We start from the raw sequence: 27,564 nt of genomic DNA on the forward strand, positions 1-27,564 counted from the left end.
TGAGCTATATTGTTTTTATCATATATTTGCGTTTCCTGTTGGCCACTTTTTGTCACCAGTTTTCCACACAGTGTACTCTTTTTTGCACTGTTTTCATCTCATGTCTCCAGTTGTTTTGCAGTCTACAGTTACAAAAGAAATTGAAGAACCATTTTTCTGACCAAAGAGAAGATCCCATCTGAGTTTCTGCATGAAGTGTGGATTCAGTTTTGGTAGCTTTTGTCTCTAATAAATGAAACCGTAATTTAAAATCTGCTTTTTTTTAATTACCTGTTATCTTTGTCTTATATTAAAATTTGATTCATGATCTGAAACTTGAAGTCATGATAAATATGGGGGGGAAAAACCCAAAGAAATCGGGAAGATCACAAAAGCTAAAGATTAGAATCAGCAACTTGGGGGGGGGGGGCAGCTGTGAAATCCACACAGGAGTCAGAATTCAGTTATTTTAAACAAGAATCCAAAATTCCAGAGCTGAGGTTTGCTTTGCTGAAAACAGTCCAGGTTCACTGCAGCTCTCTCATTAGCTAATATCACCTCTAAAACCCCGAAACAGCGTCAGATCTTCAGCTTCCACGCAGGATCGCTGAGGAAAACACGACACACCTGCAGCCTGACCTTTGACCCGTCCTCCTCGGCAGTCTCTGCCTCTCTGTTTACCTTCATCATATTTGCATAGCTGCTGCTGCCTGACCGGAGCGCTCGTCCTCGCGTGCTCACACACGCCCCCGCTCACCTGCCTGCCTCGCGCCAGAACCAATCCAGCGGTCGCTCGGTGCGCACAGACATACAGCAAGTTTCTGACGTCTGTTCTCGAAAAGAAAGGACTAAATTCACAGGATATTTTTCACCTTTTTTATTTTATTATTAATTTTTGTGAACTTCTGTGAAAGTGAAGCCTGCGTGTGAGCGCTCCGTGGATGAGGGAGGAAGTTACGCGTAAAGAGGGAAATGAGGTTTACTGTGTGGGGGGGATCTAAGGCTGTAAGTGACAGTGAGTGAGACGTTAACATCATTAAAAAATGAGGTAAGAATCTCACCTGTCTTTCTAACACACTGACGCCGTTTAAATCGAGTAACTGTAGCGCAGATGTTAATGCGCAAAAGCGCCTTTTTTCCGCCTTGACGCACAGTTCACGTCGCCGCTTTAATTTATTACAGTTAAATCGGTTTTAAAGCGACAATAACCACCCAACAAAAGCAAGCGCCGCACGTCAAACGGATAGACCTATTTTAAACTGTTCTCACTCCTTAATATTTTATCCCTCTCTTTTTAGCCAATTACCAGTTTATTAAACTCTGACAGATGCTTCCATCATCCATCAGAAACAGAGACAGAGGTGGCTTTGTTACCTTCCCCCTTTTATCTTTTTTTGTCTGAATTTGCTTTTAAAGCTCTCTACAAACTCTGATTTCCAGGTTTTCCGTGCAGGTAAAATCTCTCTGTGAGAGGCTCTTTCTAAACTTCACCAGCTGCCCTTGAACTTGTGCGAGAAATCCTTAAATTGTGGGACTTTCTTTGGCTTGACCAATGATTTTTAGTCGCCAAAGTCAAGACAGTGGGTCGAGTTTGTGGCATTCAGCACACAGAATTAAGTTTAAAATAATTTTATAACGAGATTTTTTTTTGTACGCTTTCAAATTGCCTTTCTTTGTTATATAACCTAAAAAAGGTGGTTTAAAAAATGGCTTTAAGTGTCCTGTAAGTGTTAAAAAAGAGATCCTGTTTTGTACACTTTATTAAACTGTCAATCTTAACTATGAAATAGTCTTTTACACAGTTTTGAGAACCTGGACCAGGTATCTGCATTGATTTTCTTGGAAAGCCCCTTCTTCTTTCTGTAAAGTGCTTCACAGACACAGAATAGAGTAGTGAAACCAGCGGGCATGGGAAAAGGACCACAAAGTAAGAACAATACCTGCGCTGTCTCTGCCACATGAGCAGACACAGTGCTCCTGTGTTAGAGAGTGAATGAAAGAAACCACGCTGTTGTCATTCAATCTCAAAGTGTGCGGCTTAAAGCTGACCTCCTGCACCGGGTGCAGGTTGGTCAAGGTGAGCGGTTTGAATCAGATGAATTACCGGGTAATCCCTCCATGACTCTGCTATTAAATCTGATATCTGATGTTTTTTTTGCAGCAGACTGGACAGATCAAAAGGATATTTTAATCTGTGAATTGATGGGGACTTGGAAGTGGCAGTCATGATATTTTGCATACTAATCAGATAGAGTGAGGAAAGGGGAAGAGGCAGATCAGAGCAAACCACTGCATCTAGGTGGTGGCTTGAAAAAATGTTTCCAATGCTCAGTGAGTGCGTCAGCTGCGTGTCATTCCAGTACACACCTGAACAGGGTAACAGTGTGTTACTGGGGAAGTGCCTGCAGCCAGACTAACAAGTTTTTTTTGCATAATGGGGAAAGGACTAGAAGAAGTCAGTCATTAAAATAGCATTAAAACCGAGGGCAGGTACAAACTGAGTGCGCGTGTTATCAGGCTTTGGAAGCTGAAGGTGAAGGCTTGACTTGGTTTAACCTTTGCTGAATGTGTGGTCTTTCTGTCTTTTTCTTGTTGACAGGGAGACCCTTCTTCCCCCCAGTATGGATCAGAGCTCATCTAAAGAGGTTATCTTGCAGTTTAAGATTCCTTATCGACAATCTTTGGGTCCGTAACACATCCAGAGGGAGCGTCTTTAGCCTCATCGCCTGACTTGCAGAGTGCTGAAAACAGAGGAGCTGGACTCTCTCTGAAATACTCTCTGACTCTTCTCCTTGCTGCTCAGACGTTAACAGCACCCGACAAGGGAAAGTAAAGACAAACAAACACTGTTCTAGTGTGTTTTTGTCATGCAGAGGAGCTGACGGGCACAAGGGGAAAAGCAAAGTGACAGGTTGGCAGACTGCGAAAGCCCTCGCACTCACACTGGGTCACCATGCCAGACGAGTCCCGAGGTATCCAGGACGAGGGGAAGCCTGGAGCAGAAGCTTCGCAGCTGTCCTTGGTGCCAAATATTGTTGTCGTCTCCAACGACGGGGAGGGCAAAGTCAACGGGCGCAACATCATTGAGCTGGAGGACTTCACAGACAACTTAAAGCGCTCTGCTAAAAGCAGAAATGGTAGCACAGGCAGCCTCGTCATCGGAGGCGAGTCAGGACTCAGTGCATCCCAGGTTTCCGTAGAGGTGGGAGTGGCCAAGACTGCACAGGCCCCCGAACCAAACAAAGCCAACTCTTTGGTGAGGGGAGCAGGTGCAGATCGTGATAAGCTACAAAGTGACAGCAGGGATTCGATGCAAAAGAACAGCTGCAGTGATTCGGACTACGGCAGCTCAAAATCCCTTCCCGGTTACGGCGGCGCGAGTTTAAGCGCTGATTCCTGTGATGAAGAGCTGTCTGAGCTCGATGGAAATGTATTCGAAAAGGCTAGCCGGATCTCTCCCATCAATCTGTCTGAATCCAGCTTGAACACCTCTCAGCTTGAGCAAACCCCTAAAAACAGTCATGACAACTATAGCATTGATTCTAAAACTGACATAACTACTAAAGCAAAAACGAAAAATTCACTGAGTGGAAGCTCGCCAGAATTACCCAGTGTTTCCCCCAGGGCCAGCCAATCCGGGGACAGCATCGACATCAGGTGGGCCAACGAAGATGACGACCGACGAAGCAACCTGTCCAGGCAGACTGTGATAGAGGGCGTGTGCTGCTGCTATCAGGCCACCCACAGGGCTTGTCTGCAGTGCGTGGAGGAGACTCCGTTAATGGTGTCTGGACTGGTGCTGACATTGGTCTTCAGTTTGGTCATTATCATCGTCCTCGCCGCCACAAGGGTGAGAATTAAAGTGAACACTAACCAGCCATGCTTCAGTTTGGGAAATGCACCCCACTGAGCACCAGAGGTCCATTTCCTGGTCCCTTTATGTCTGATTTTGATGCAAGAGGGAAGTAGATGTCCACATCACACACAGTTGCTGTTTCCAAAATAAAAGAACGTGGATCTGTAGTTTCTTGAGTTCAAAATTTGATTGAAATTGTAGATCAGACAACATAATCAGTATCTTATTCTTATCGTATTCAGAGTTTTTTCTACTTTTTGCTATGTAACTTTGCACTGTCCACTTTCTGCTGTAACAGAACAAATTTCCCACGTGTGGGACTAATAAAGGTTATCTTATCTTATCTTATCTTATCTTAACGCAGAGTAGCCTCATTGATGGCTATTTTAGTCCAAGTTTCCCTGGGCAAGATACTTCACCCCAAAATGCATCCACCGAGGTGTGATAGGCTGAGAGATTAAAAGTTCTTAGAGTTCAGTAAACAGTAAAGAGCTCTATAACTGTGTGTGTGTGTGAATCTGACTTCTGTTGCGCAGATGGTTGCCAGTAGGTGGCCTGTGACTGAGACCTAAAGCACCAAAACATAGCCAGCATATAGAGTCAGATAAGTGCAAGTCACGTAGATGCCAAAGAATTAAAAGAAAAGATCAGAACTGCCACTTTTGAGATTATCAACATGAGCGTAAGCAAAGGAGAAATCTTACAGCCAGCGGCACCAAGAAAATGGAGGATTAAACCTGTTTCACCAAAACGCAACAGCATTCCTGTTGCACTTCACTTAGACCACATGACTTCTTACAATTGCAAGTCACTGTTGTACATGAAAGCCGTATATACAAGTATTACCTGCCTTTGAAAAGTCTGTTTTAAGTACTGTTTTCTGTCTCTAAAAAAGGGTGATCTGTAAGAACCGGTTGCTATCGTATCAGACGATACAATAAAAATAAAACATCAAATTATCTAAAAAGCTAAAAAAAAATTATCATTTTCAGATAAGATCAGATAAGCTAAGATATCCTTTATTAGTCCCATAAATGATAGGTAGATAGTAGGGGTGCAACGATACACAAAATTCACGGTTCGGTTCGGTTCGATACTTTGGTGTCACGGTTCGATATTTTTTCGATACAAAAAAATGTTCATGCATTTTTAATTTGTCATTTATTAAAATTATAAATATATATTTTAACTCAAAAGTACAGTTTTTAAATTTAACCCTAACCCTTGTGCGTGTTTTTTATTTTGACAGCGAATGCGCACCTGCGGACCACTTATGTGCAGCCCTGGTTATTTAGCTCATCATATTGCAGCCACAGAAATTATTTTGTCCATGAAACCATAAAGCTGCACTTTCTTTTTGCCTTATAGTCTGATTTGTCATAACTTCTCCGTTTTGTGGTAAGCTTTTCTTTGGCTGTCACTTCTTCACCCTGACCTGTCTTATTTGGCTCAGCAGAACTGAAATGCTTTTACACGCTCACTCACATAAGCTCAGCGATTCTCTGCGCGATCAACCTCTCACATGTTTAAGCTTGCTGCGGGAGATTTCACTTGTCATGTTTGCATAGTAAGCTAACGATTAATAAGACGATGTCAGAGGAATTGGTGCACAAATTATCATCACTCACAGATCAGTGCTGTCGCTCTCTATACACAGTTCGCACGATTGCAAAGTGAAAGCAAAAAAACAAGCGCAAATTCAAACGCGACTTCAATATGTCACATATTGACAGTGGCTCACCGATGCCAATGACATAATTACCCAGCTACATTTCTGAAAGAATGCAAAAGCATTGACATATATTTTTCCTACAATAGCCCGACGGGCAGGGAAGAGATAGATTTTGGTAGCCCGACTGAAAAAATCGCTAGCTCCGGGACGTCGGGCTAGCGACATTGCAAGCCCTGTATCTGATTGAGGAATCACTCATCTTTGGAAAAGAGAGTTTATTACAGAGAAATGGCTCTTTCCAAAATAAAAGCTATACTATCCGCTTCTTCTGGGCTATATTCTCAGCAGCATAAGGAGAATCATGTGCTAACAGCTGTCTAAATGACTCGGCTAAAGTTAGTAGCATGCTTGCTTTTTTTTGTCTGCTTCCACTTGTCTTTGCACTAGGATGATGTCGGCGTAAATGTGCAGTCATATTCGTTGTGTTCCCACTAGTGCTTTCAGGTTAATCTCGTTGAAATGACCTTAACACCACAACACGGCAAATCTCCGTTAACGAGCTACCGCCGATCGCTCCGTGCATGGGGCTAGACGGCAAACACGTTAACGAGCTAACTGCGCTAACACACTAGTTCACACCAATGTAATTGAGCATTGCATGGCACATCCAACATACTGTTTTACTTTAGTCCATGACTCGCTTACCTTCAGGGTCATACGTCACATGAAAACCAAAATAATTCCAAACGCCAGATCTGAATGAGGTTCAATTTGCCTGTTGCAAGTAGAGCTTAACTTCTGTCTCGCTAGCTTGCCCTGCGCTCTTCCTTCTGACTATGCTGTCTGTGTTGAGCGCTCAGTGGATCTGCGCTCGACAGTGCAGCCTAGGCGGAGTAGTCGAACACAGATTCACTGAGCGCTCAACACAGATAGCATCGTCAGAAGGAAAATTGATAAAATAAATTACAAATGTTGTATTGTTCGATACATATGCGTACCGAACCGAAAGCACTGTATCGAACGGTTCAATATCGATACGAATATCGTTGCACCCCTAGTAGATAGGTACATTCATATCATTACAGCAGTAGATTGGACAGAGCAAGAATAAATAGATCCAGTATAACCAAAGAACAATATTATTATACAAGATAAAATGTACATATATGCAAGGTAACATTTTTGCTAATGGTATTTACAAAGGCTTCACTTTATATCTAAATTTTGGGTGGGGGGGAGAAAGTTGATTAATCGCCTTTTTAGGCTTGAACAAAGGCTTTCACTCGAGCTTATCCCAAACATTCACTATTCACCTTTACCTGCTCAACAAGTTTTCTGTTTTGAGGTCTAAAAGACATCTAAGAAGTTAAATAAAATATAATCACATTTTGCTTCTCATTTATAGCCCAGCTAAGCTATATAATGACAAAGGAGAAAGCACTTCTTTTCATTGTACTCGTGAATTTCAATTCACTTTATGTTCTCTGAAACACATAAACCTACATTTGAGTCATAATACTGTCCAGTCTTGTGTTTGCACGGCAGTATTTAGTGCTAACGCTAGCCACACACTGCATGTGCATCACCAAGCTAGCATGCTAATCTCCCTCCCGTTTAATTTATAAATACCAACTTTTAAAGTGGATAGATGGCCGTAACACTTAGTCAAAACTAATATTTCCATTTTAAAAATAACCAATCCTCCCTGTCATTGTGAAAATTAAAATACCTTTACTTCCTGTGGCTGAAGCAGATTAAAAACATGGCACCACCTGTTTGAAGCTGAGCCCGTCTTTCATGTCTGATGAATAAAAGCATTTTAATTTTGCTCCTTTGTGCTAAGCAGGCAGGTGTTTTTTGGATATAGTAAACAGCAAAGTAAGCTCTTCCAAATGCATTAATATTAATAGGAAGTGCTCCTTTCCCTGCCACTGTTAATGCTGTGCAGGAGTTTGTGCAGGAGCAGACAATTTAGTTTTCTTTTAGAGCATTTTTTAAAACTTTCAAACAGCTGAGATGTTGGTGACATTAAAGCACTATTTCACTTTTTCTGTCTCTTCACAGACAATAAGCGAACATGTGGGCGCTCTGTCCATTGTTAGCATTGTTCTTTGCCTGAGCACGATGCTGCTCGTCTGCCTGCCCTGGCTGGCCACGGTGAGGCGCTGTCGAGGAGCGCTGGCCCTCTTCGTCTGGGGGATACTATACATCACTGCGATGGTCTTCGTCTTCACGGGCGGACAAGTGACAGCGTGGGAACAGGTGAGTCCCAATGGTCCTGAGCACAGATAAATGGGAGGGTTACATCAGGATGGGCTCCGGTGTAAAATCTGCGCCAAATAAACATACACATCTGTCCGCGGTGGCAACTCCTTGGGAAACAAAGGAGAAGTTAAAAGTGAAAAGACGCCCAGGACAGCTGGGATAAGCTCTAAACTGCTGCATGTTTCTTTCTTCTTAGGTCGCGTTCTTCCTCTTCCTCTCTCTCAGCGTGTACACGGTGCTGCCTCTCTCGCTGGCCTGGGCCCTCATGGTCGGGATAGGGACCAGTGTTTCGCACGTCATCATCATCAGCGTCTACGTTCCTGTCACCAGACCAGAGACACCAGATCTGGCTGTGCAGGTTCACACACATGTCATATTTGAATATATTTAAACTAGTTTCTAACGGCACGAGGGTCATGTTAGCCTTCCTCTTGTGACGTTAATTGTTTTTCCCTATTTCTTATTAATGAAAAGGGTTTGGTCGTGCTGAAATTATAATTGGTGTGTGTGCTTTGGAAGTTCATATGTAAATTTTGGAGAGATGCTTCCTTTTGCATGAGCCAGAAAAGAAAAAAAACAAACCTCAAATTCAAATAGAGTGATACAGCGGTATCAACAGGGCTCAGTTACTTTGGAAAAATGTAAATCACCTGTTGTTATTATTAGTGAAGTCATAAACACATGCAGTTGTGGTCAGATGTTCATATTCGCTCATCATGTGTGTGACTTTTAATGATTTCTTTTGGATTTTCAAGGGTCAGATATAGACACACCCCCCACTAATATTTGGGTTACTGTCTCTTGACATGTTGGGCCTCAAGAAAACGCTTTTGATATCCATTAACAAGCTTCTGGCATAATTCTGGCTAGATGTGTGACTACTTATCTTGGCAGAATCACTAGAATTCATTTAAATAAGTTGGTTTCCTGGCACAGACCCGGCTTTTAAGCATAGTGAGGATGGGGACTGGCAGCGGCTCCCGGGCCTGGCAGATCCCCAAAGAAGGCATCCCCTAGAAAGCAGTAATAACTGTGTGTTACGAAGGTCATGGACCTCTGCAGTAATATAAGTGGTAGGCCTGCTAGCGAAGATAAGTAGCCCCTGGCCTCAATAAGGTGGTCGAGGGGACTTTTGAAGGTCTTTCCAGAAGTTTAATGTTAGCCTACTCTATCGGATCCAAAACCAGTTTTTATGTATGTTTGGAAATCTCAGTATCTAGGGTTACTTCATGTCAAGTTGTTTGTAAGTGGCTTAGCGGCCCATCTGTTTTGTTTGCTAGTCTTTTGCCTCATGTACATTGTGTTTAGTTTTCCTTCCTTTCCTGTCCTGGTTTAGGTTCATCTGGTTCTTAATTGCCCTGCTGTTTGGTTTTTCCCGATAACTCTCGTGTCTATTTAAAGCCTTTGTTTGCCTGTGTTTGTTTTACTGTTTTTCCTCCTCTGTTTCCTGTACATTGCCTGCATGTTTCCGCATTTGGATTTGAGGACTTTGTTTTGGGGGTCTGGGATTTTTCTGCTTCTGTAAACAAAGGTCAGTGTCTGTTTATTCAGCTCAGCTTTTGAGTCTGTATTTGGGTACGTGCTTTGCAATTCATAACAGTCTCATCTGACAAGAAAACTTTTCTCTGGATGGCATTTGGCTCGTCCATGTGGAGAGCTGCAAATTCCTGTCGAGATTGAAGCGGAGGCTTCTCCCTTGGTCAACGCCCTCTCAATCCATGATGTAAAACTGGCTTCAAACTGTGGACAGTGATGCTGGTGTTCCAGCAGCTTCCACTTCATGTTAGTCTTGAGCCTTGGTGGTTCGTGGGTTATTCCTGAACATCCGTGGGTCTTCTTTCAGGTCTTAGTGGTGACACATCGGATAACTTGTACTTACATAAAATCATTTAAACTGATGAGCTTTTGTAAATCTACAATCTTTCCTTCTCAGATCTTCTCGATGAGTTCTATCAAACAAATCATTTTTATGCTGCAAAGAGAAACTACCAGTTGGAGTCAGTCATGACCACTTACGAGAAGTTAGTGAGAAGACACTGTAGAACATATTAAATGTTTAAGTGAGTGCATGTATATATTTGAGCCTCTATGTATACTTTTAAGCAGTATATGTTCAACCTTGTCCACCCTGGACAAAGAACAGCTCAAAGAAATCATTAAAAGTCCAAAAATTGCCACGGCATTCATTCAAGCTCATGATCCATGGATCAAATCAAATTAAATGTGTTTGTAAGCAGCTGTGCAGTTTGCAGTTCTCAGTTAGTGAAACATATCTCGTGATCTGTGTCTCTAATTTTCATATAACAGCGCATATGAGAGGACGGCTAAAGTATAACCACCCCCTCTCCTCTGACTGTTTCTTCTCTCAGCTGGTGGCGAACGCTGTGCTGTTTGCATGCGTGAACGCCGTGGGAGTTTTTCACCTGTACAGGACTGAGAAAGACCTCCGGATATCCAATCAGAAGCGAGAGGAGTTCAGCGCCATACGCTCCCAGAAGGAAATAAAGAAATATCAGCAGGTCAGCTTCTCAAACAGACGTGACTCACATCAGGCCCACGAATTCCTTTCAGACCCGTTTCATTGTCGTTTCATTTGGGCAGAGCATTCGTCCGCTCTGCTTACCTTTGTTTAGCACATTGCAGTTATTTGCTTACATGAATGACACAAAACTAAAGTACCTGACTCCGCCCTTTACTGATTTTGGCTTGGAGTGTTTTATTGCCTTTAATGAAATATAATTTTGTCTCGATGTCTCTTTCGCTGCCAGCGTGACGAGCCAGAAAGTTAATTTTCTTCGCTCCTGCTTCAAATTTCCAAAATAAAGATACAAGAGTGTGCTGTAATCCATCCTACAGCTAAAGTAGTAAAATAAACAAATGAGATAATTGATAAATTAATCTCTCCTCCATTCCTCTTGGGGGCAGCTCATTTAATTGACTCGTATGTGTAATCGCTCTCATTAAAGTCCTCTTTATGTGACACTGTATGCTTTTCTTGCTATTAGTCCAATAGATTAATCATTCACTTGTCTGAAGTCGAGCAGCGTATATAATAGGCGAGCCTGAATGGGAACCATTTACAGCAAGTAAACAAACAGATGAAACTTGATCCACCGAGTAAACATGGCAGCGCTTCAAGGAGGCTTTTGATGGCCATCTCTTTCTTTTACAGCCATTGTGAACTCCTCACCCACCTTCTCTACACACACACACACATGTAACCCCCGTCCTGTCTGTTTCCCCGGCAACAGGAGCAGCTCCTGCTGTCCGTGTTGCCACGGTACATCGCCGTGGAGCTGAAGACGGAGGTAATAAGCAGGCTGTCGAGTCCCAAGAGCGACGACGAGAATAAATCAACTTCAAACAACTTTCACAGCCTGTATGTACGGCAGCACAGAGACGTCAGGTGAGCATCGCCGGGAGAAAGTGCTGATTGTCCTTTCGTGATGTCGACTGTGATCTCGTTCTATTATTCATGTTTGGTGGGATTAACTATCTCAAGAAGTACACAAAGTCCTGAAAATGTAAAAATATGCAGTGAATGACATCAGAATAAGAGATAGCAGACATTTTCAAGCAGGTTAGTGGGGCAGACTCGCCGGCTGTATACACATGTACCAAGAAAAGACTTCAAAAGTAGGAAATCAGGAATGTCAAGCTGACTTTGCATCGTGGGACACAAGCACTGATCTTAAAGGGGTCAGAAACTCTCCTAAGAAGATGTTTAACTACTCTTTGAATCGCTGACATACCTTAATATAAGAAAAAGAAGGTTTACATGACAAAGCAATGCTGCTGTAATAAATGAAAGAAATCTAATAGGAGTAAATGTGTCAAATATCAGAAAAAGCTCTGGGTGGTCATTAATGAGACTGACCCGTAATTATAAAACAGAAGCTTTTTGTTAGTTGTCAGAAAAGCTGTAAAACTCATGAAAATACAGTTAAAAGTGGGTCAGATTCGATTGACGTCTTTACCGGCCCAATTCCGGCACACGGCCCTTATGTTTGGCACGCCTTTATTAAATTGTCTCAAATTCAGGTGTGGACGGGTGAGGTCACAGTGAAAGTTTCCAGCACACGGTTCTGCTGTTTACACCACCCCCCCCCTCCACAAACAAATGTAGCAGTAGCGTCATCTGTTTGTGTCTGATGTCTGATCAAATGACATAATGCTGACGTGAGAACAAGGCCCCTTCCTGAAGACAACACAAACGCAGCGCTGTGTTTGTGAACCACTTTGATCTAGAAAAAACATAATCATCTGTAACCACATGGCACCAACTTTGATATGGCGTCATATATGTGATATTTACGTTGTTCTTTAACATTACCGCAGGGTGCTGTTAGTTCAGACTTACCAAATTATGACCAAATGTACAATCTAAATATAGAAAGGTCTATATTTAGATTGTACAATAGGGCTACACCTTTAACATTTACACACCTGTTCTTATGTGTGTAAAAAGAGTTTGAGTTAGCTGATAAGGTATCTTAGCAGTTTTATCTAAATGCTTATAAAACGTCCTGATTTTAGCTTGGTAGCAGGCTAACACAGTCTTGCAGTGCACTTGTGGAAACCTCAGAGGTGACGATGAAGGCAGTTTATTCATTAGTCGCCAGAAATGGGAAGGTGTGAGGGTGGCGTGCAATGATTATGATGATTAGAAGGACTTTAAGGCATAGAACAGATCCTTTAATGAATGGATGAGTGTCAGTTAATAAGGCTTAAAGTAAAGTGGTGTGTTTGTCTGTGTGGGTTCATGTAGCATCCTGTACGCCGACATCGTGGGCTTCACGAAGCTGGCGAGCACCTGCACACCCGAAGAGCTGGTCGCTGTGCTCAACAAGCTCTTCGGCAGATTCGACGAGATCGCCAAGGTGCAAATACCAGCTCACCCACCCCGAAATAACCCTTTCATTTCCCCACAAAGACTTGCTTTGTGTCAGCTCTGACCTCCCGGACTCACTTTCTCGTCCCTTTCTTTCCATATGTAGAGGAATGGGTGTCTTCGCATTAAGATCCTGGGGGATTGCTACTATTGTGTGTCTGGTCTGCCTGACCCCATTCCCACCCACGCCAAGAACTGTGTTAAGATGGGGTTGGACATGTGCACTGCCATCAGGTCAGTTTATCTCAAGTTATTTCAAGTTTTACTCATATTTAGGTGTATTTCAGGCGATTTTGTTTTTCTCCACGCATACAGATGACTGTAAGAAAAAGAAATGTGCTTTACGTTTGTTTAAAACGTCTGACGTGCCAAAAATAATTTTCCATCTGAGTGAAGCACGTCGGTTTTGTGAATTTGCATGTGATGTACCCTGTTTAAGTTCCTCTTTGTGCTTGTTGCACTCATATTCAAATGTACGACTGAAAGCAGACTTTATCCTGCTGCTGGGAGCATACAGAGGCAACTAAAAAGAGTCCATAATACACTGGTGCTGTTTATTTCAGTGAGGTCTTGTGTGATTTTGTCCTACAATGTTCATGAAATGTCAAAATATCTGGCTTTGTTTGCACGGTTTTGCTCACATCTGGATAAAAATAGGTGTATAAATTTACATTACAGTGTCATGTGTCAGTCTGATGGGAAGATTAGTGATTGACATTAATGATTGGGGGTTATTTTAATAGTCTTTCATTTTTGATTTCCCCTCTAAGGCATAAATTAAAAACAACATTTTGTACAGAAGCAGCTTCTACAGGGCGGTCAGTGTGGGTTATTGTTTAAACTAACGAAACGTTAACATAAGATTATAATGTTCTTCCGCTGCATCACCATCTTTTCTTGCGTTTCACTGCACAAACAGGGGATTGCCACTTCTGCAAAGTATTTGCAGCCCTTTGTTTCTTATTTTTGTTGCTTTCATCATTAGCAGTTCCCAAGAATAGAAGTTTAATAAAATACAGTGTAAAAAAAATAGAAATGGAAGTAGAGAATAACAGAACAGAAGTTTCTTTTTTTTTAAACGCAACGGAAGAAAAACAAATAAAAAGGAAAAAGCACAAACACACACAATGGATGTTTTAAAGATAAAACACAAAGGAACGGAAGTGCTGGATGTTTTTGATTTTTGATTTCTTCTTATTTTCCTTTCTTTTGTTTCTGGGTTTGTCTGTCTCACTGGCTCCTTGTTTTACTTTGAAGGTTTGCTTTTGCATGTGACCTGATCTGGTTTTACTTTCTATTCCTTCCTCTCCTGTTTCCCCCTCACTCATTGTTGTCACCTGTTGACTTGTCTTTCCGTCTCTGCCCTTTGTTGAGGTCCACAGTGGTGCACTATGAGATTAACGCCTCAGCGAGCTGTGTCGAGCTTGACGTCAGAGTTTTCCATGTCAGGAAAATTGCTCGTTTCTGACCTAGCTAAATCACCATGGTAACTGATGCTGAACACAAAACCTAGTCTGGAGCAGGTCCGGAGTTTTTCCTTCCCACTGTCACCAAGTGCTTTCAAATACGGGCTGTCTGATTGTTGGCGTTTTCTCCATATTATTGAAGGGTCTTTGAACCAATGTATATTATATATATATACACTTATATATATTGTTTTATTTGTCTTTTGGTACTTTTTCTTGTCTTCTTAGCACTGTGGACGAAACAAGGCCAGAAATGATCAGGGCTGAACGTTTCTGATTTGATTCATGCCTTTGTCTCCCTGTAGTAACCTGCGAGAGGCAACCGGGGTGCAGATCAACATGCGAGTAGGCGTTCACACGGGCAATGTGCTCTGCGGCGTAATTGGCTTGCAGAAGTGGCAGTACGACGTGTGGTCAGATGACGTCACCTTAGCCAACCACATGGAGTCCGGAGGTCTCCCTGGGTGAGAGACGCTTAAAGTCAGTTTAAACATAATGAAACTCTGAGCTGTGTGTATTTTATTATTTCTACTGTTCATCTATAGGCGGGTCCACATCACAGAGGAGACGCTCCAACACTTGGACGGAGCGTACGAAGTTGAGGATGGGGACGGGGGGAGTCGGGACCATCTTCTGAAGGGCAGAAAAACATACCTGGTGATTGACCCCAAGAAGCCACACCGTCCTCCCAGGAGGCACGGACTGGTAGGTGTCTGCCCGTCTGTGAGACACGGGTCAGGTATTTATATCAAACAAATGTGAACTTCATCCTACTCCTTTCCAAGTTTATAAACTATGTGGTAAATACAGATATTCGCAGAAGCTGTTTGTTTTTTTCTTATACTTTGGTTTTCAGTTTACAGTGTGTTGTGTTTTTACTTTATCAGTCAAATTTTTGTAGTATTTTTGATCCCTGGTAACCTTATTAATACCCACATTAAATTTTCCTGTTAAAAACACTGCAGCCAATCAAGCTGAAACACCTTTCATTTCCTCGAACCTTGGAAATCCCAACCTCTGACTTCAAATAAAACACGTGTTTGTCTTCTTGTGAATTTCTTTACAACTGCGGGGAAATCATCTCAAAAGGACTCTAAGTTTACTCGTGAAAATACCATCACTGTTCCCGCTCACTTGACCCGTGACTAAACAAACTTGTGACACGTTGTCTTTAAAATGCAGAAGGTGCCAGATTGAATCTTTTGAGTGTTTTCTCGCTCTAGTGCCGCGCCAGAAGATCAAACGTGTTGTGCCTCATTCCATGTTAGGAATTTCAGCCGTATTTGTGCCCAGCTTAAGGAATCAACACGTTGCTGTAATATGTAATTTCACAACAGCAACCACAATGTAAACCGTTACGTGTAAAAAGGGAAGCTGTTAGATTAAAAGCTGTTAGGAAGATGATAGTGGTGTCCCCTCTGGAAACCCTCTGTTGCGTGTATTGTATCTGTTAGGAAAATGAATCACAGTTCAAATCATGTTAAGCTGTAATATTTGCCCCAATTTCAGCCCAGCCATCTTACACCAGGGGAGAACAGGCAGCGAGCGTCACTGCGGATGTCTCAGTACCTCCAGTCCTGGAAGAGCGTCAACCCCTTCGAAGGCCTAAGCAACCCCGAGGCCAGACGGCCCAAGAAGTCAACCACCGTATGTATCTGTGCATTTGTGCTGTTGCTGCTTAGTTTCTCCCTCAGAAATGCAGCGTGTCACATCACCTCCTTTGCTTGGCCTCTAATCAGCGTTTCATTATTAACTCCATTGTGTTTATCTTTGTTTGTTTGTGTGATTGATTCAGGAACGCCCGGTTTCACAAGATGACTGGTTAGTAAAAGATCACCAAAGATCACTAGAGAAGTCATGCAAAAAAGCATTAGTTGTTTATTCAAGTTTAATAGAAATAAATAGAACAATAACATCCATCCTTTAATCCCTGGATGTGTCTAACATGTTCCTCTTTCTTTCCCAGTTTGGTCATTGATAACAGTGTTAGGGGATCGCTGGACACGCTGGACATTAAAAGGTAAGATTTATTGTTTTTGTGCTCCTGTAGAGTTAAAACGGTTTTAACAGTCCTCTGAAAAACTCAGCACACCCCACGATTCAGTCGCTCGTAGAACTTTTTTGGTCCACTGTTCTTGGCAGTGAGGATTTATTTATGCACAGTCAAGGTCCCGCTTAAGCATTTGTTTCAGGTTGAGGTCTGGACTTTGCTTGGGACCAGTGTTGTGTTGCATCAACCAGTTTCAGCCAGGCTTTAGGTGACTGATAGATGGCCTCAAATTTGACTCTAGAACACTTTGGCAAACAGAGGAGTTCACGGTCGACTCAGCGAGCACAAGTTGCCCTGTGGTTGTAAAACAAGCCCAAATCATGACCCCTCCACCACCGTGCTTCACAGCTGATAGTCTGTGTTTGGCTGCAGCTTTGTAAACCTAACCTGTTCATTTTTGAGAGAAGAAGCCTTCCATACATGTTCAATCTTTTTCTAACTGTGCTGTCATGAACTTTAACATTTAACATGCCAACTGAGGCCTGTAGAGTCTGAGCTTTGTGCAGTTTCTCTGAACATAGCACAGTCTGACCTCGGGGGTGAATTTGCTGTCAGATCATGTCATTGTGTTAACAAACACCTGACTGCTCCAGAACAGCAAATTAGGTGCTCTGACACCTGCTGATGTTCAGTTAATTAAGGACATTTGACATTAACAGTGCCTGACTCCAACCGTACCCTCTTAACTCCTGTGGACGCCGTGGGGGTGTATGTAGTTTTTCATAAGACTGCGTGACTGTTAGTCATTAAAATTAATTTAAGAAACTTGATTTGTTGAATATTTCTGGCTTCTGTGATTCGTCTTCTGATTGTTTTCCAATCTTTCATTCAGGAAGAGAGCAAAGAAGCTCAACTGTTTGACTCTGCTGTTCAACGATATCAACTTAGAGAAACAGGTAGATTCATTCAGGTCAAAGATGAGATTACTGGACTTTTAAGCGCCTTTAAGGTTCTATTGAGCATTTTTAAGCCATTTACACTATTTTTGTTTTCAGTTCCGCTTTTCAGAAGTGGAGGGTTTGCACCACTCAATGAGCTGCTTAGGTTTAATTTTCGTCGCTCTTTTCACCGTCCAGATGCTGGTCTCTAAGATGTGAGTAATACTGTTTCCTGCTTGCCGTCTCACAAGCGCACACGTCTTTTATTATTTGGGGAGAAAGTGGTGTGAATTATGAATTTTCACTCTTCCACAGGAACTTCGTGATGGCGGTGTCCTACGGTGTGACCTTTGCAGTGATGGTGGTGTTCTTGTTCATTGCTTTCACTGGATACTTGGAGGTAAACAAACCCAGGCGGGCTGTGTTTAATACATATCAACAGGTGATCCGCCTTTTATCGACAGTCCAGGTTTCAGTGTCAGTGGTTCTTCAAATGAAGAGAAAACACGCGTACGTGCACCTGCGGTGTGAACGGTCCAGGTTCAGGGTTGACTGACGGCTCCAGAGGAACACACAGGAGCTTTTGCACATTTAGTCCTGCATTTTTTATTTTTAATACAAGACAAAAGCAAAGAAAACAATGAAAACCAAACCATGCACACCCCAATCTTATACCAACTCTCGCTGAGACACATTTAACACGCCTCTGTCCATCTCCTCAGTCCGTTTTTGCACAAGAGTACCCCTTCACTTTTACCGAGTGTTATCAACGTTATCATCTCACTTTAACTCTGAAAAGAGCAGCGATTTGAATTCAGTTTAATTTAATTAAATACTGCTTCACAGTTTGGATGAAAAGTGCAAACGTCTCAATATGCAGACACTTGTTTATGCACAGTTAAAGCAACTGAAATCGCTGCAAATAGCTTTATTAAGATAGGTGACGTAATGAGCATTTTTTTTTATTGTTTCACAGAAATGGCGTTCCAAGATGCCGGTGGGTGTCCAGTGGATATCTGGGCTATCCCGCGGCGTCGCCACCAGGGCTGTGCTGCGGTTGTTTGTGATCATTATCTGTGTGCTCATCACTCTGCTGATGGCCATGCTCAACCTTGTAAGTTCCTTCATCGGTCGTTCTGCCAGTAACGTCTCAGAGTAAAAAACAACTCTCTTTTTGTTTCATTTTTATTTATTTTTATTTTTTTAAAGTGCTCTTGACCAACAGTTCTCCAGGCTTCCTGAAGTTCTTTCAAAGTTGGACATCGGGTGCTTTTTCATTCATTTTCAGTCCAGTCGTTTTACTTTTAGAGGAAGTTATCTGTTTTCTACTAGCAGCTGGTCGTAATAAACACATTTGTTCCCATTTCTTTAGTTGAATCTATTAAAAATGTGAAAGATAACTCAGTCTGACAGACATAAAAATTGTGTTTTTGTATCAACAAGGTTATTGCCAAAGAGCTGAAAACCTGCTATATCTCATTATAATGAGTGTTACCTTTTTTAAGGACACACTGGACACCAGCAGATGACCATCATCTGAAAGTAATGTCCTTAGAGAAAAAATCCGCCAATCTACTTTTCTCTGCATATTTCAGAGTGGCCTGTTATTGTGGGCAGTCTAAGGCACACTTGTGCAATATTCGTGCTGTCTAATCAGCACCTTGACACCTGTGAGGTGGGACGGATTATCTCGGCAAACGAGAAGTTCTCACTAACACAGATTTAGACAGATTTGTGAACAGTATTTGATAGTAATGGGTCCTTTGTGTCTGTAGAAAAGGTTTCAGATCTTTAAGTTCAGCTCATGAAAAATGGGAGCAAAAACAAAAGTGTTGTGTTTATATTTTTGTTCAGTGTAGAAACAGTATCAGCCTCCCCAGAACTCTCCCAGATCTCAACATATGCCCTATATAATGTATTTCAAAGCATGTTTGCATCTGTTTCAGTAAATCACTGCAATTATTTCCTATATTCCTAACAAAATAAAAAGAAATTAGGGGTGACTCAAGACTTTGGCACAGAATAGCGTTTAGCTATAAATTCATTCATAACAAAACAGTTTATGGCTAAATAATTATTGATCTTTTGTAGATTAACTAAATGGGCCTCTTTACTCTGTTATATCTCATTTACTGTTTTAAATTTCTTGCAGCACTTCCTTCCTGGAAATAACTGCACCAGCATAGCCAACACTACAGAGTGGGAAAGTTTGAAACTCCACACGCTGCCTGTGAGTAAATAAATGCTTCACTGCGCCTTTATTACATGTTAAATAATGTACTTTATCATTTCTTTGGAGCAGTATGATAGTTTGTTAGATTTCTTAATGACATTGTTATCTATAGATCTATGTGACTTGTTTTTTTGTCTCTGCACAGACTGGAACGTTGCTAAAATACTTGACATTTAGCTCCTACATTTCTGAAAGATATTTGGCCAAGAGAGTTACATAGCTGCTTGAACTTATTGGAACATTTCACTCGAAGTATTCCAAGTCACGCCTAACCTGTTGTACTCACATATTTCTCCTGCTACCTCCCTCTGTCCAAACATGCAGTATTACCTGTACTGCTGCCTGCTGGCCATGCTGGGAGTGATTGTGTTCACCAGGACGTGCATGTCTGTGAAAACACTGCTGCTCACACTGGCTGTCGTGGTTTACCTCGCCCTCTTCCTCTATGTTTTCGAGTCAAGATCAACCTGCCTCATCGAACTGTTTTATAATGGTTCCAAGTGAGTACATTTCACTTCTCCACATATGGAAAAAGCCAACGCTGATAAACAAGCAAAGCACTCGCCTCATTCTCCACATTTCCCAGAGCAATGGTTACAATAACTTTGCAAGGTTCAAGTCCTCCAATATCTCATGTTTGTAGCAGATTTTAATAAATAGATTTCAAAAGGCACTATTGCATCAGTTGATACCATAGTGTCTAAATGAAAATGAAAAAAATAATAAAAATAAATATGTTTAAAAAAATAAAGAATTGTAAAAACGATCAATAATAATAATGATAATAATAATGAAATGTAAAAACAAATAAATAAAATAAAATGATAAAATTTAATAAAATTTAATTATAAAATAAATAAATCTTGAATGAGTTTGAATCTTAACCTCAAGGTCAATCTCAGGTTTTCAGAAAATGCTGTGAACACGATGACTGGGAAGGAACGATTTTCAAATAACAGGACATGAGGGGTGGTGGTTAGTATTTTTAAATGTTGGCAACCAAATTTAAGCTGTAAATGTGATTTTAAAGACAGAACTTTTCCTCTTATGTTAAACTTGTCATGATAAATAAAGCTGCAACTAATATCTACATGTGTTTTCATGTGTCTTTTTAAAAAGCCAAAAATGAAAGAAAAGTGTAACAGTATTTTACTAACACCCCCCAGCCCCACCACCACCACCCTCCCCTCCACAATAAGAATAGTCTAAGCAGACAAGCCCAGACCTCCCTCAACCCCCAGGCTGCCTTCTCTAGTCTCAGTTTATCTAGTGTGACACCCTGGTGTTCTCAAGCTGGCTGACAGATGTAATCTACAAACAAAACACTTCATCTAGGAAGCATCCCAGTCAAATACCTGAACCACCTCAACTGCCTCCTTTTATGTGGAGTATTGGGTCTACTCTGAGCCCCTGAGCTCCTAACTCTGAGGCTACGTCCACACTCGCCCGGATAGATTTGAAAATCCACACTAGCGTTTTCAGTCATTTTCACAGAGTTGTGCGTCCACATTGAAACGGCTGAAAACGCTTACGTTCCAGTACAGTGCATGCGCAAAAGCGAGTGAGAATTAAAGAGTTTGAAAAGCTTGTACAAGAGCATGTACAAACTGATGTTAATCTTTTTTAGGGCTGTCAAAATTGAGAGCAATCAAAACAACTGCTGTATAATGCCCTCCGCTATCTTTGTTTAATTGGTCACATGACGGCATCACATGACTAAAATGCGTCATCGTTTTAGAAAGTTTCCATTTTCGAGTGTCCCGCACTGCGACGGGACAGCTCAGTTTTCAAATGTATGTGTTTTCGTGAGCGTTTTTGAAATGCTCGATGTCAATGTGGACGGGAGGCCAAAACTGAGAGAAAACGATGCGTTTTCAAATGAAAACCCATTAGTGTGGACGTAGCCTAAGTCCTCCACCCTTTTCCAGTTGAGAAGCATGACCTTTTTGAAAAAAAAAAAGGTAAACACATCACCAGGATAAGCCTTTGATTTTGGTTTATAAATGATCGGACACAAATCAGCCGCTCCACTTTAGAAGTGTGCTGCTAATCTTTAATAGGGGGGGTCTTAATTATCCACTTCGGCTTTAAGCTATTTGTTTTAGAACAGCACTGAATGTGGACGAGCCTCCACAGGAAGTAAAAGTGTGCAGGGAGAGGGTGTAGGAGATGAGGTGGAACTGGGCCATAGTGTGCTTTGCCAAGCCAAAGTGTTGGATTTCCTACTCTTTGTCTACCTCTGAGAGTCCAGATTGTGAATCCTGGTCTGGAGTTTCACATCAGCATTACTTATTCATCGGCTTTCTATAGACTGAGGCCCGCCTGGGGGCGCCGGCCGCATCGGCTGTGTGTGATACAAGACACTGGTCTTTGAACATATGTAATGGAAACATGTTAGAAGCCTGCACGGTTCTACATATAATAACATGCATGGGATTTTCCACAGGCCCGGAGTCCTGAAGGACCCTCAAATCATGTCTGGGATTTGGCTGTCCATCTTTTACATTGTATGCATCATACTGGCCAGACAGGTGAGTGTGTGTGTTTGTGTGTGTCCTTGTGCAAAAAGTTCTTTAACAAAGGAAATGCCGTGCATGTCACATCCGGGTTTAAACCAATGCTTCTTCGCTTCTCTCTCAGGATGAGCTGAGCTGCCGTGTAGATTTCCTGCTGGAGCGCTGTTTCAAGACAGAGAGAGATGAGATGGAGACCATGGAGAACGTCAACAAGCTCCTCCTGCAGAACGTCTTGCCACTCCACGTCGCCTCTTTCTTCGTGGGCAAAAACATCAATAACCAGGTAAGTAAGACATTCCCAAGGTGCACAGCTTCTGTCCTTTATCTGTTCAATACAGATCCAGTTGGAAACAAGCCTGATACTCATATTTATCTTCCACTGTGTGACATTCCGAGGAATTTAATGAGGAAATATGAAAGTGGGCGTGTAAGGATGATTTGCAGCACCACATTTTTGTCCTTGGAGCTTTGCATGATTCACAGTTCAAAATAATTCTTATTTATCAAGAACTGCTCGATTGAGGCAAAAATCAGTTATCCTGTTTGATTATTTGGCACAATTGAACATAGATTTAAGGAATATTTTTAACAAACCAGCACGGTGGTACAGTGGTTAGCGATTTAGCCACACAGGAAGAAGGTCCTGGGTTTAAATCCACCATCTGGTCTTTCTATGTGTGGAGCTTGCATGTTCTTCCCTCTGTGTTAGCTCTGTGACAGATTGGTGACTTGTCCAGGATGTACCCTTCCTCTCACCCTGTGGCAGCTTGGATAGGCTTCGGCCACCCACCTGCAGCCCTGAATTGGATAAATGACAGAAGATGGATGGATTGATGGGGAAAAAAAACTTTATTTGAAAGCCAAAAAAGAGAATTTAGGTTTAAATCTAGTCGGTTGCACACCCCTATATTTGTCTTTTATCGGGCTTTGGTGCAGCTCCTCAGTTCATCCTCTATCAAAGACAAGCTGCTTTATCTCTGCCTTTAAGCCAGTTTTCTTCTGATTGGCTGTCCCCTGCAAACAGAAGGTTTGTGAACGATAGGTGGGTGGGGCATTCTTGGCTGAGATGGCCATATTACGGATGTCCACTCTGTTTGACATCATACAGTGAAAGAGTAGACGACAATCTCAAAAACAGTGCTTAGAGTGGTTTTAATTCTCATGGCCTTTACTTGTACATACTCTGACCTCGTGTGAATTATTGGTTAACAGCACATATTTGACAGGAAATAAAGGGAAAAAAGTTTCTGCTTCATATATTTTTCTTACTATTTGTACCACCTCAATCATTCAGTCAGCCATATTTGAGAGTAGTTAGTCTGAAAACACTGTGGAGGGGAAAAAATCAATGATTTTTGGATGTTGAGTGAGTTGAGTGTTGGCACCAACACGTTAGTTTCCAGTTATGAAACCTTTTTGGAGTTTCACGTGCAAAAAGCAGCAGAACAGGTTTGACTTTTGAAGGCTCCTGCATGCAAATTGGATGAAAATAGGCTTATGCTGGAATTATTTTTTTAATCCTAATTTTATTTTACATCCTTTCAGGACCTGTACAGTCAGTCATATGACTGCGTGTGCGTGATGTTTGCATCGGTGCCTCAGTTCAAGGAGTTTTACAACGAGACGAGCGAAAACAAAGACGGCCTGGAGTGTTTGCGATTCCTCAACGAAATCATATCAGACTTCGATGAGGTATGAGGAAGCTGACGGTGTGAAGTCCTGCTGCTGTCAGCACCAGCCTGCTGGAACGTTTTGTCTTTTCTGCCTCTTTCTCACTCTCTCTTCCTCTTTGTGTCTCTTTCACGCAGCTTCTTTCAAAGCCCAAGTTCTCCTCGGTGGAGAAGATTAAGACCATCGGCAGCACCTACATGGCCGCTGCAGGGCTGACACAGTTGGCTCCGGGGGATGAAAGAAAGGTTGGTGACCCTGAAGTCACAGCTTTAGGTTATTACCTGCAGGTTGCACACAGGATGACTGACATACTCAGGAAAGGAATTTGGATTTGCAAATCCAGGCTTGCAAAGCCATCTTCTGGTCTACTTTTAAAGTGTAAACAAACTGCACACGCTCCCTCTGACTGAATACTGTGATCTCTGGCTCCCCCTACAGAAATGTGACATGTCCTACAGCCACGTGCGCTCCATGGTGGAGTTCGCCATCGCTTTGATGGCCAAACTAGAAAACATCAACACACACTCTTTTAACAGCTTTAAATTGAGGATTGGTGAGTCTCTGCAGAAGAATAATGCAGATGTTACAGATTATTTATAGTCTGGTTATTTATTGTTATTTTCAGAGTCGAATCAGAAGTTGCATGATGTCTGTTTATTTTTCATTTTTATAAACAGCTAAATGATTTAAAGAAAGACAACACGGGTGCATGGATGGTGCTGATCTCACCTCCTCAGACAGTCTTGATAACCCTGAAATAACTTCTGTCTGCTGTTCACCTTCAGGGATCAACCACGGCCCAGTGATTGCAGGAGTTATCGGAGCCCATAAACCTCAGTATGATATTTGGGGGAACTCTGTTAACGTGGCCAGCAGGATGGACAGTACAGGAGTACTGGACAAGATCCAGGTCAGTTTTGTTTTTTGGAATATATCCTGAGTCTGTTTCTCTCACCAGTGTTTGATGGATTTGGTGTAACAAGCCTATAATATGATAATAAAATATTGTATGGTGGTTTATTGATGTTTGTAAAGGCATTAATGCATTATTAAAGGACGCCAGTCTGATGAAAGTTTCAATATTGTTATGAGATATGCCAAGTTTTCAGCTAATAGCTGCCTGTGAATCACCTTGTTGGTCCAAAAACACTATTTCATGTATGTCAAGCTGCCATGTGCTGGTTGTGTGAAGCAGGCAAGAGAGGACTCAAGCGCAGACTCATGGAGGCAAATAATACATTTTTTAAGTTAATAATAATTTATTGCAGAATATCAGACAATGCAAAACTAACTAAAACTGGAATGTACAAGTAACTAAACAGGCAGGCAGGCAGGCAGGCAGAACACACAGCAGGGAATGAAGGAGACGCAACACTGGACAGAGGGAGACAGAGGCTTAGATACACAGTACAACGACGAGGGAACAGAAAACACATGGGAACACAGCTGAGACAAATTAGACATGACGAGACCAGGGAAGCTAAACTAAGCACACTGAACATGGAACATAAGACCTTCACAATAAAACAGGAAATGAAGGAATGCAAGACTGACACACGAGTTTGACAGAGGAGTGGAGGAACGGCAGACAAAGGGGGGACATGACGGGCTGGGGGAAACGTAGAGTGGAACGCAAGAAAAACAAGACACAAGAGGGAATCTAATAATGAAGGAACTAAACAGAGACTACTAGTGAACCAGAACATAAACCATAATACAAAATATTACCAAAACACAAGAGACTCAAAATGTAGGGTCAAATTGACCCAGAACCATGACACAAGCTATGCTATCTTTGGCTTTTTTTCAATAGATTCAACTAAAGAAATTAAAAACAAATTGAGTGTTTTTACAACAGGTTGTTAGTAACAAAGTGGCTAAATTTGGTCCCTTGCTTTTTGTTTGGGAGCCTTTTTTTATGCTTGAAGGATTCAAGCATAAAAACAACAAACATTACTCTTAAAAGGCAAAAAGACTGAACTGAAAACGAGTGAAAAAGCAGCCAATGTCCAAAGAAAACTTTGAAATACCTTCATAAAACCTGGAGAACTATTGTCCAAGAGCATTTTAAGAATGACAAGAAAGCTGACTCTTTGGAAGCAAATCTAAGGCTTTAACATCATACTGTACCATGTATAAAAGTATAGAATCAATTTTCTTAAGTTTAAATTAAATGGATTTTTTAAAAGCTAGAAAAAGTCTGTATATATGTATAGATAGATAGATAGATAGATAGATAGATAGATAGATAGATAGACAGACAGACACACATAAACAAATTTGCTGAGGCAATTCTGGCCCACGGGCCATGTGTTTGGAAACAAATTGTTCTAGAGGAACAAGATCAGTCCTGTAGCACCATCGGGTTCTCGTTACAATAAGGTCTTGATGTCTACTCCCCTCCTCATTGGTTGGACGTGCTGAGTGACAGGACGTGGTCGGATTCATATAATCGAATTAACTGGGGTCAGGACTTTTCTTAATGTGACTCCAGCACAACACCATCTTTTCTTTCATACTGAGCTGTGAGCTCTGCCTTGGCAGCTCGTTGCCTCTTGTGCTTTTCTGTTGCCTCAGGTGTGGGGTTTTTTTGGCACAGCAGCTTAAAGATGCCTGGAGAGACATATAACCTAACTCTTTTTATTGTCATTTTCTGGCTCGCAGGTGACCGAGGAGACATCCCAGATGGTCCAGACTGTGGGATACGGCGTCACTCTCAGAGGAAAAGTGAATGTGAAGGGGAAGGGGGAGCTCACCACCTACTTTGTTAACACGGATCACACGTCTCCTGATTTCTGATCAAGCCTTCACTGCAGGCCACGGCCCAGACACAAGCTGCAGGTGCTTGTTGTTTGTCTGTAGCAGCCAAGCTCACACTTGCATGACTCATTCTGGGGTTTTCTTTTTTTCTTTTTCCACACGGAGAAACACAATCAGTGTGAAGGACTTAAAATAAAACACCACTGTATGTTCAGCCAGGCCGGCAGTCATTATAGACACCTGCACGGCCTCTGTGTGATGTGACGGCAAAGGTCAACACCCGGCAATCATTCACATTCACCGAAGAGAAGCCACCTCAGACTGGTCAAAGGAAGGCGCACAACTGCAAGCAAGCAGCCGAAAGCAGGGACCTTTCCACGCATGCTGCCTACTGTTTCTGTACTGTATCTGTGTTTCATGTGAAACTGCTGCAGACACTTTTCATTGTATTATTATGAAAACATTAAATGAAATATGCTTTTTTTGGTACATTGGTCGTGGCTGAATCACACAATACTCGTGTATGAAGTTATAAGGTACCAAAGATCACTGCTGTTATATGAAGGATCATATAGGATTTACATTTAGAGGATTTTATTTTAGATTATTTATGTTTTTCACTACAGACATTTAGGTTTTAGCTCAGATATCTTTACATTTTTCACTTTTGTTTTTTTTACTGTATTGCTGCATTTGCTGTCTTCTGATATAATGACTCGTCATTGAAGGAAAAACACTGGCACTGCTCATAACTTTAGTTACGCCTGTGAAAAGGGTTTATATGTGCAGCTGGAAACAGGTTTGGTAATATTTTTGCTTTAACCTGAGGGAATCACAAGCTGTTCCATGGGATAGGAAAGAAAAATATTTGTGTAAAATATATTTATTTTTGTGATTTTTTTAGTTATTGTTATTGTTATTATTCTCTAACCTGTGCTTTTATTGTGAAATTCTGAAAAAAATAAGGACTGGCTGGTCATATGTCCTCACTGCTGGAGCCAGAGAGATTTAATAAAACCATATAGCTCTGAAATATGATTTATTTATCGAGTGTGGCCCCATAGCTGTCATTAATTATGCTGTAAAACATCAGAATATCAGTATAATTACGCCATTAAAAAGAGTCACATGATGCACATTTGGAAATTTTGCACTTTAAAAAGACTTATTTTATGTTTTAAAGGATCCTATTCTGATTGTGCTCAGAATATTTCTTCGTCTTCTTTTTTTGGATGTGTATTTCTGTGTAAGTTGAAGAATTCACTCTATTTATAAGCTAATAAAAAATTTAAAAAAAACACATGTGTCTCTGTGGTGTGTGTGTGTG

General features: G+C 41.6%; 1 protein-coding gene across 1 annotated transcript; it reads left to right on the forward strand.

Annotated features, from left to right (window-relative positions):
- Window positions 1-751: 751 nt before the first annotated feature.
- On the forward strand, window positions 752-27,383 carry LOC120737527 (adenylate cyclase type 2-like). Its single transcript, XM_040038297.1, has 26 exons — window positions 752-1,027; window positions 2,579-3,829; window positions 7,572-7,769; window positions 7,969-8,130; window positions 10,142-10,291; window positions 11,024-11,178; window positions 12,541-12,652; window positions 12,770-12,897; window positions 14,435-14,593; window positions 14,675-14,834; window positions 15,639-15,776; window positions 15,925-15,950; window positions 16,096-16,149; window positions 17,012-17,075; window positions 17,175-17,272; window positions 17,373-17,457; window positions 18,034-18,171; window positions 19,210-19,287; window positions 19,615-19,790; window positions 21,737-21,821; window positions 21,931-22,089; window positions 23,352-23,498; window positions 23,615-23,722; window positions 23,916-24,030; window positions 24,263-24,387; window positions 26,142-27,383. Exons 2-26 carry the CDS (start codon window positions 2,933-2,935, stop codon window positions 26,274-26,276), a joined length of 3,852 nt encoding a protein of 1,283 aa, XP_039894231.1. The 5' UTR covers window positions 752-1,027; window positions 2,579-2,932; the 3' UTR covers window positions 26,277-27,383.
- The last annotated feature ends 181 nt before the right edge of the window (window positions 27,384-27,564 follow it).

Source organism: Simochromis diagramma, unplaced genomic scaffold (genome assembly GCF_900408965.1).
Source record: "Simochromis diagramma unplaced genomic scaffold, fSimDia1.1 OVJJ01000413.1, whole genome shotgun sequence".
In the NCBI taxonomy this organism is placed as follows: Eukaryota; Metazoa; Chordata; class Actinopteri; order Cichliformes; family Cichlidae; genus Simochromis; species Simochromis diagramma.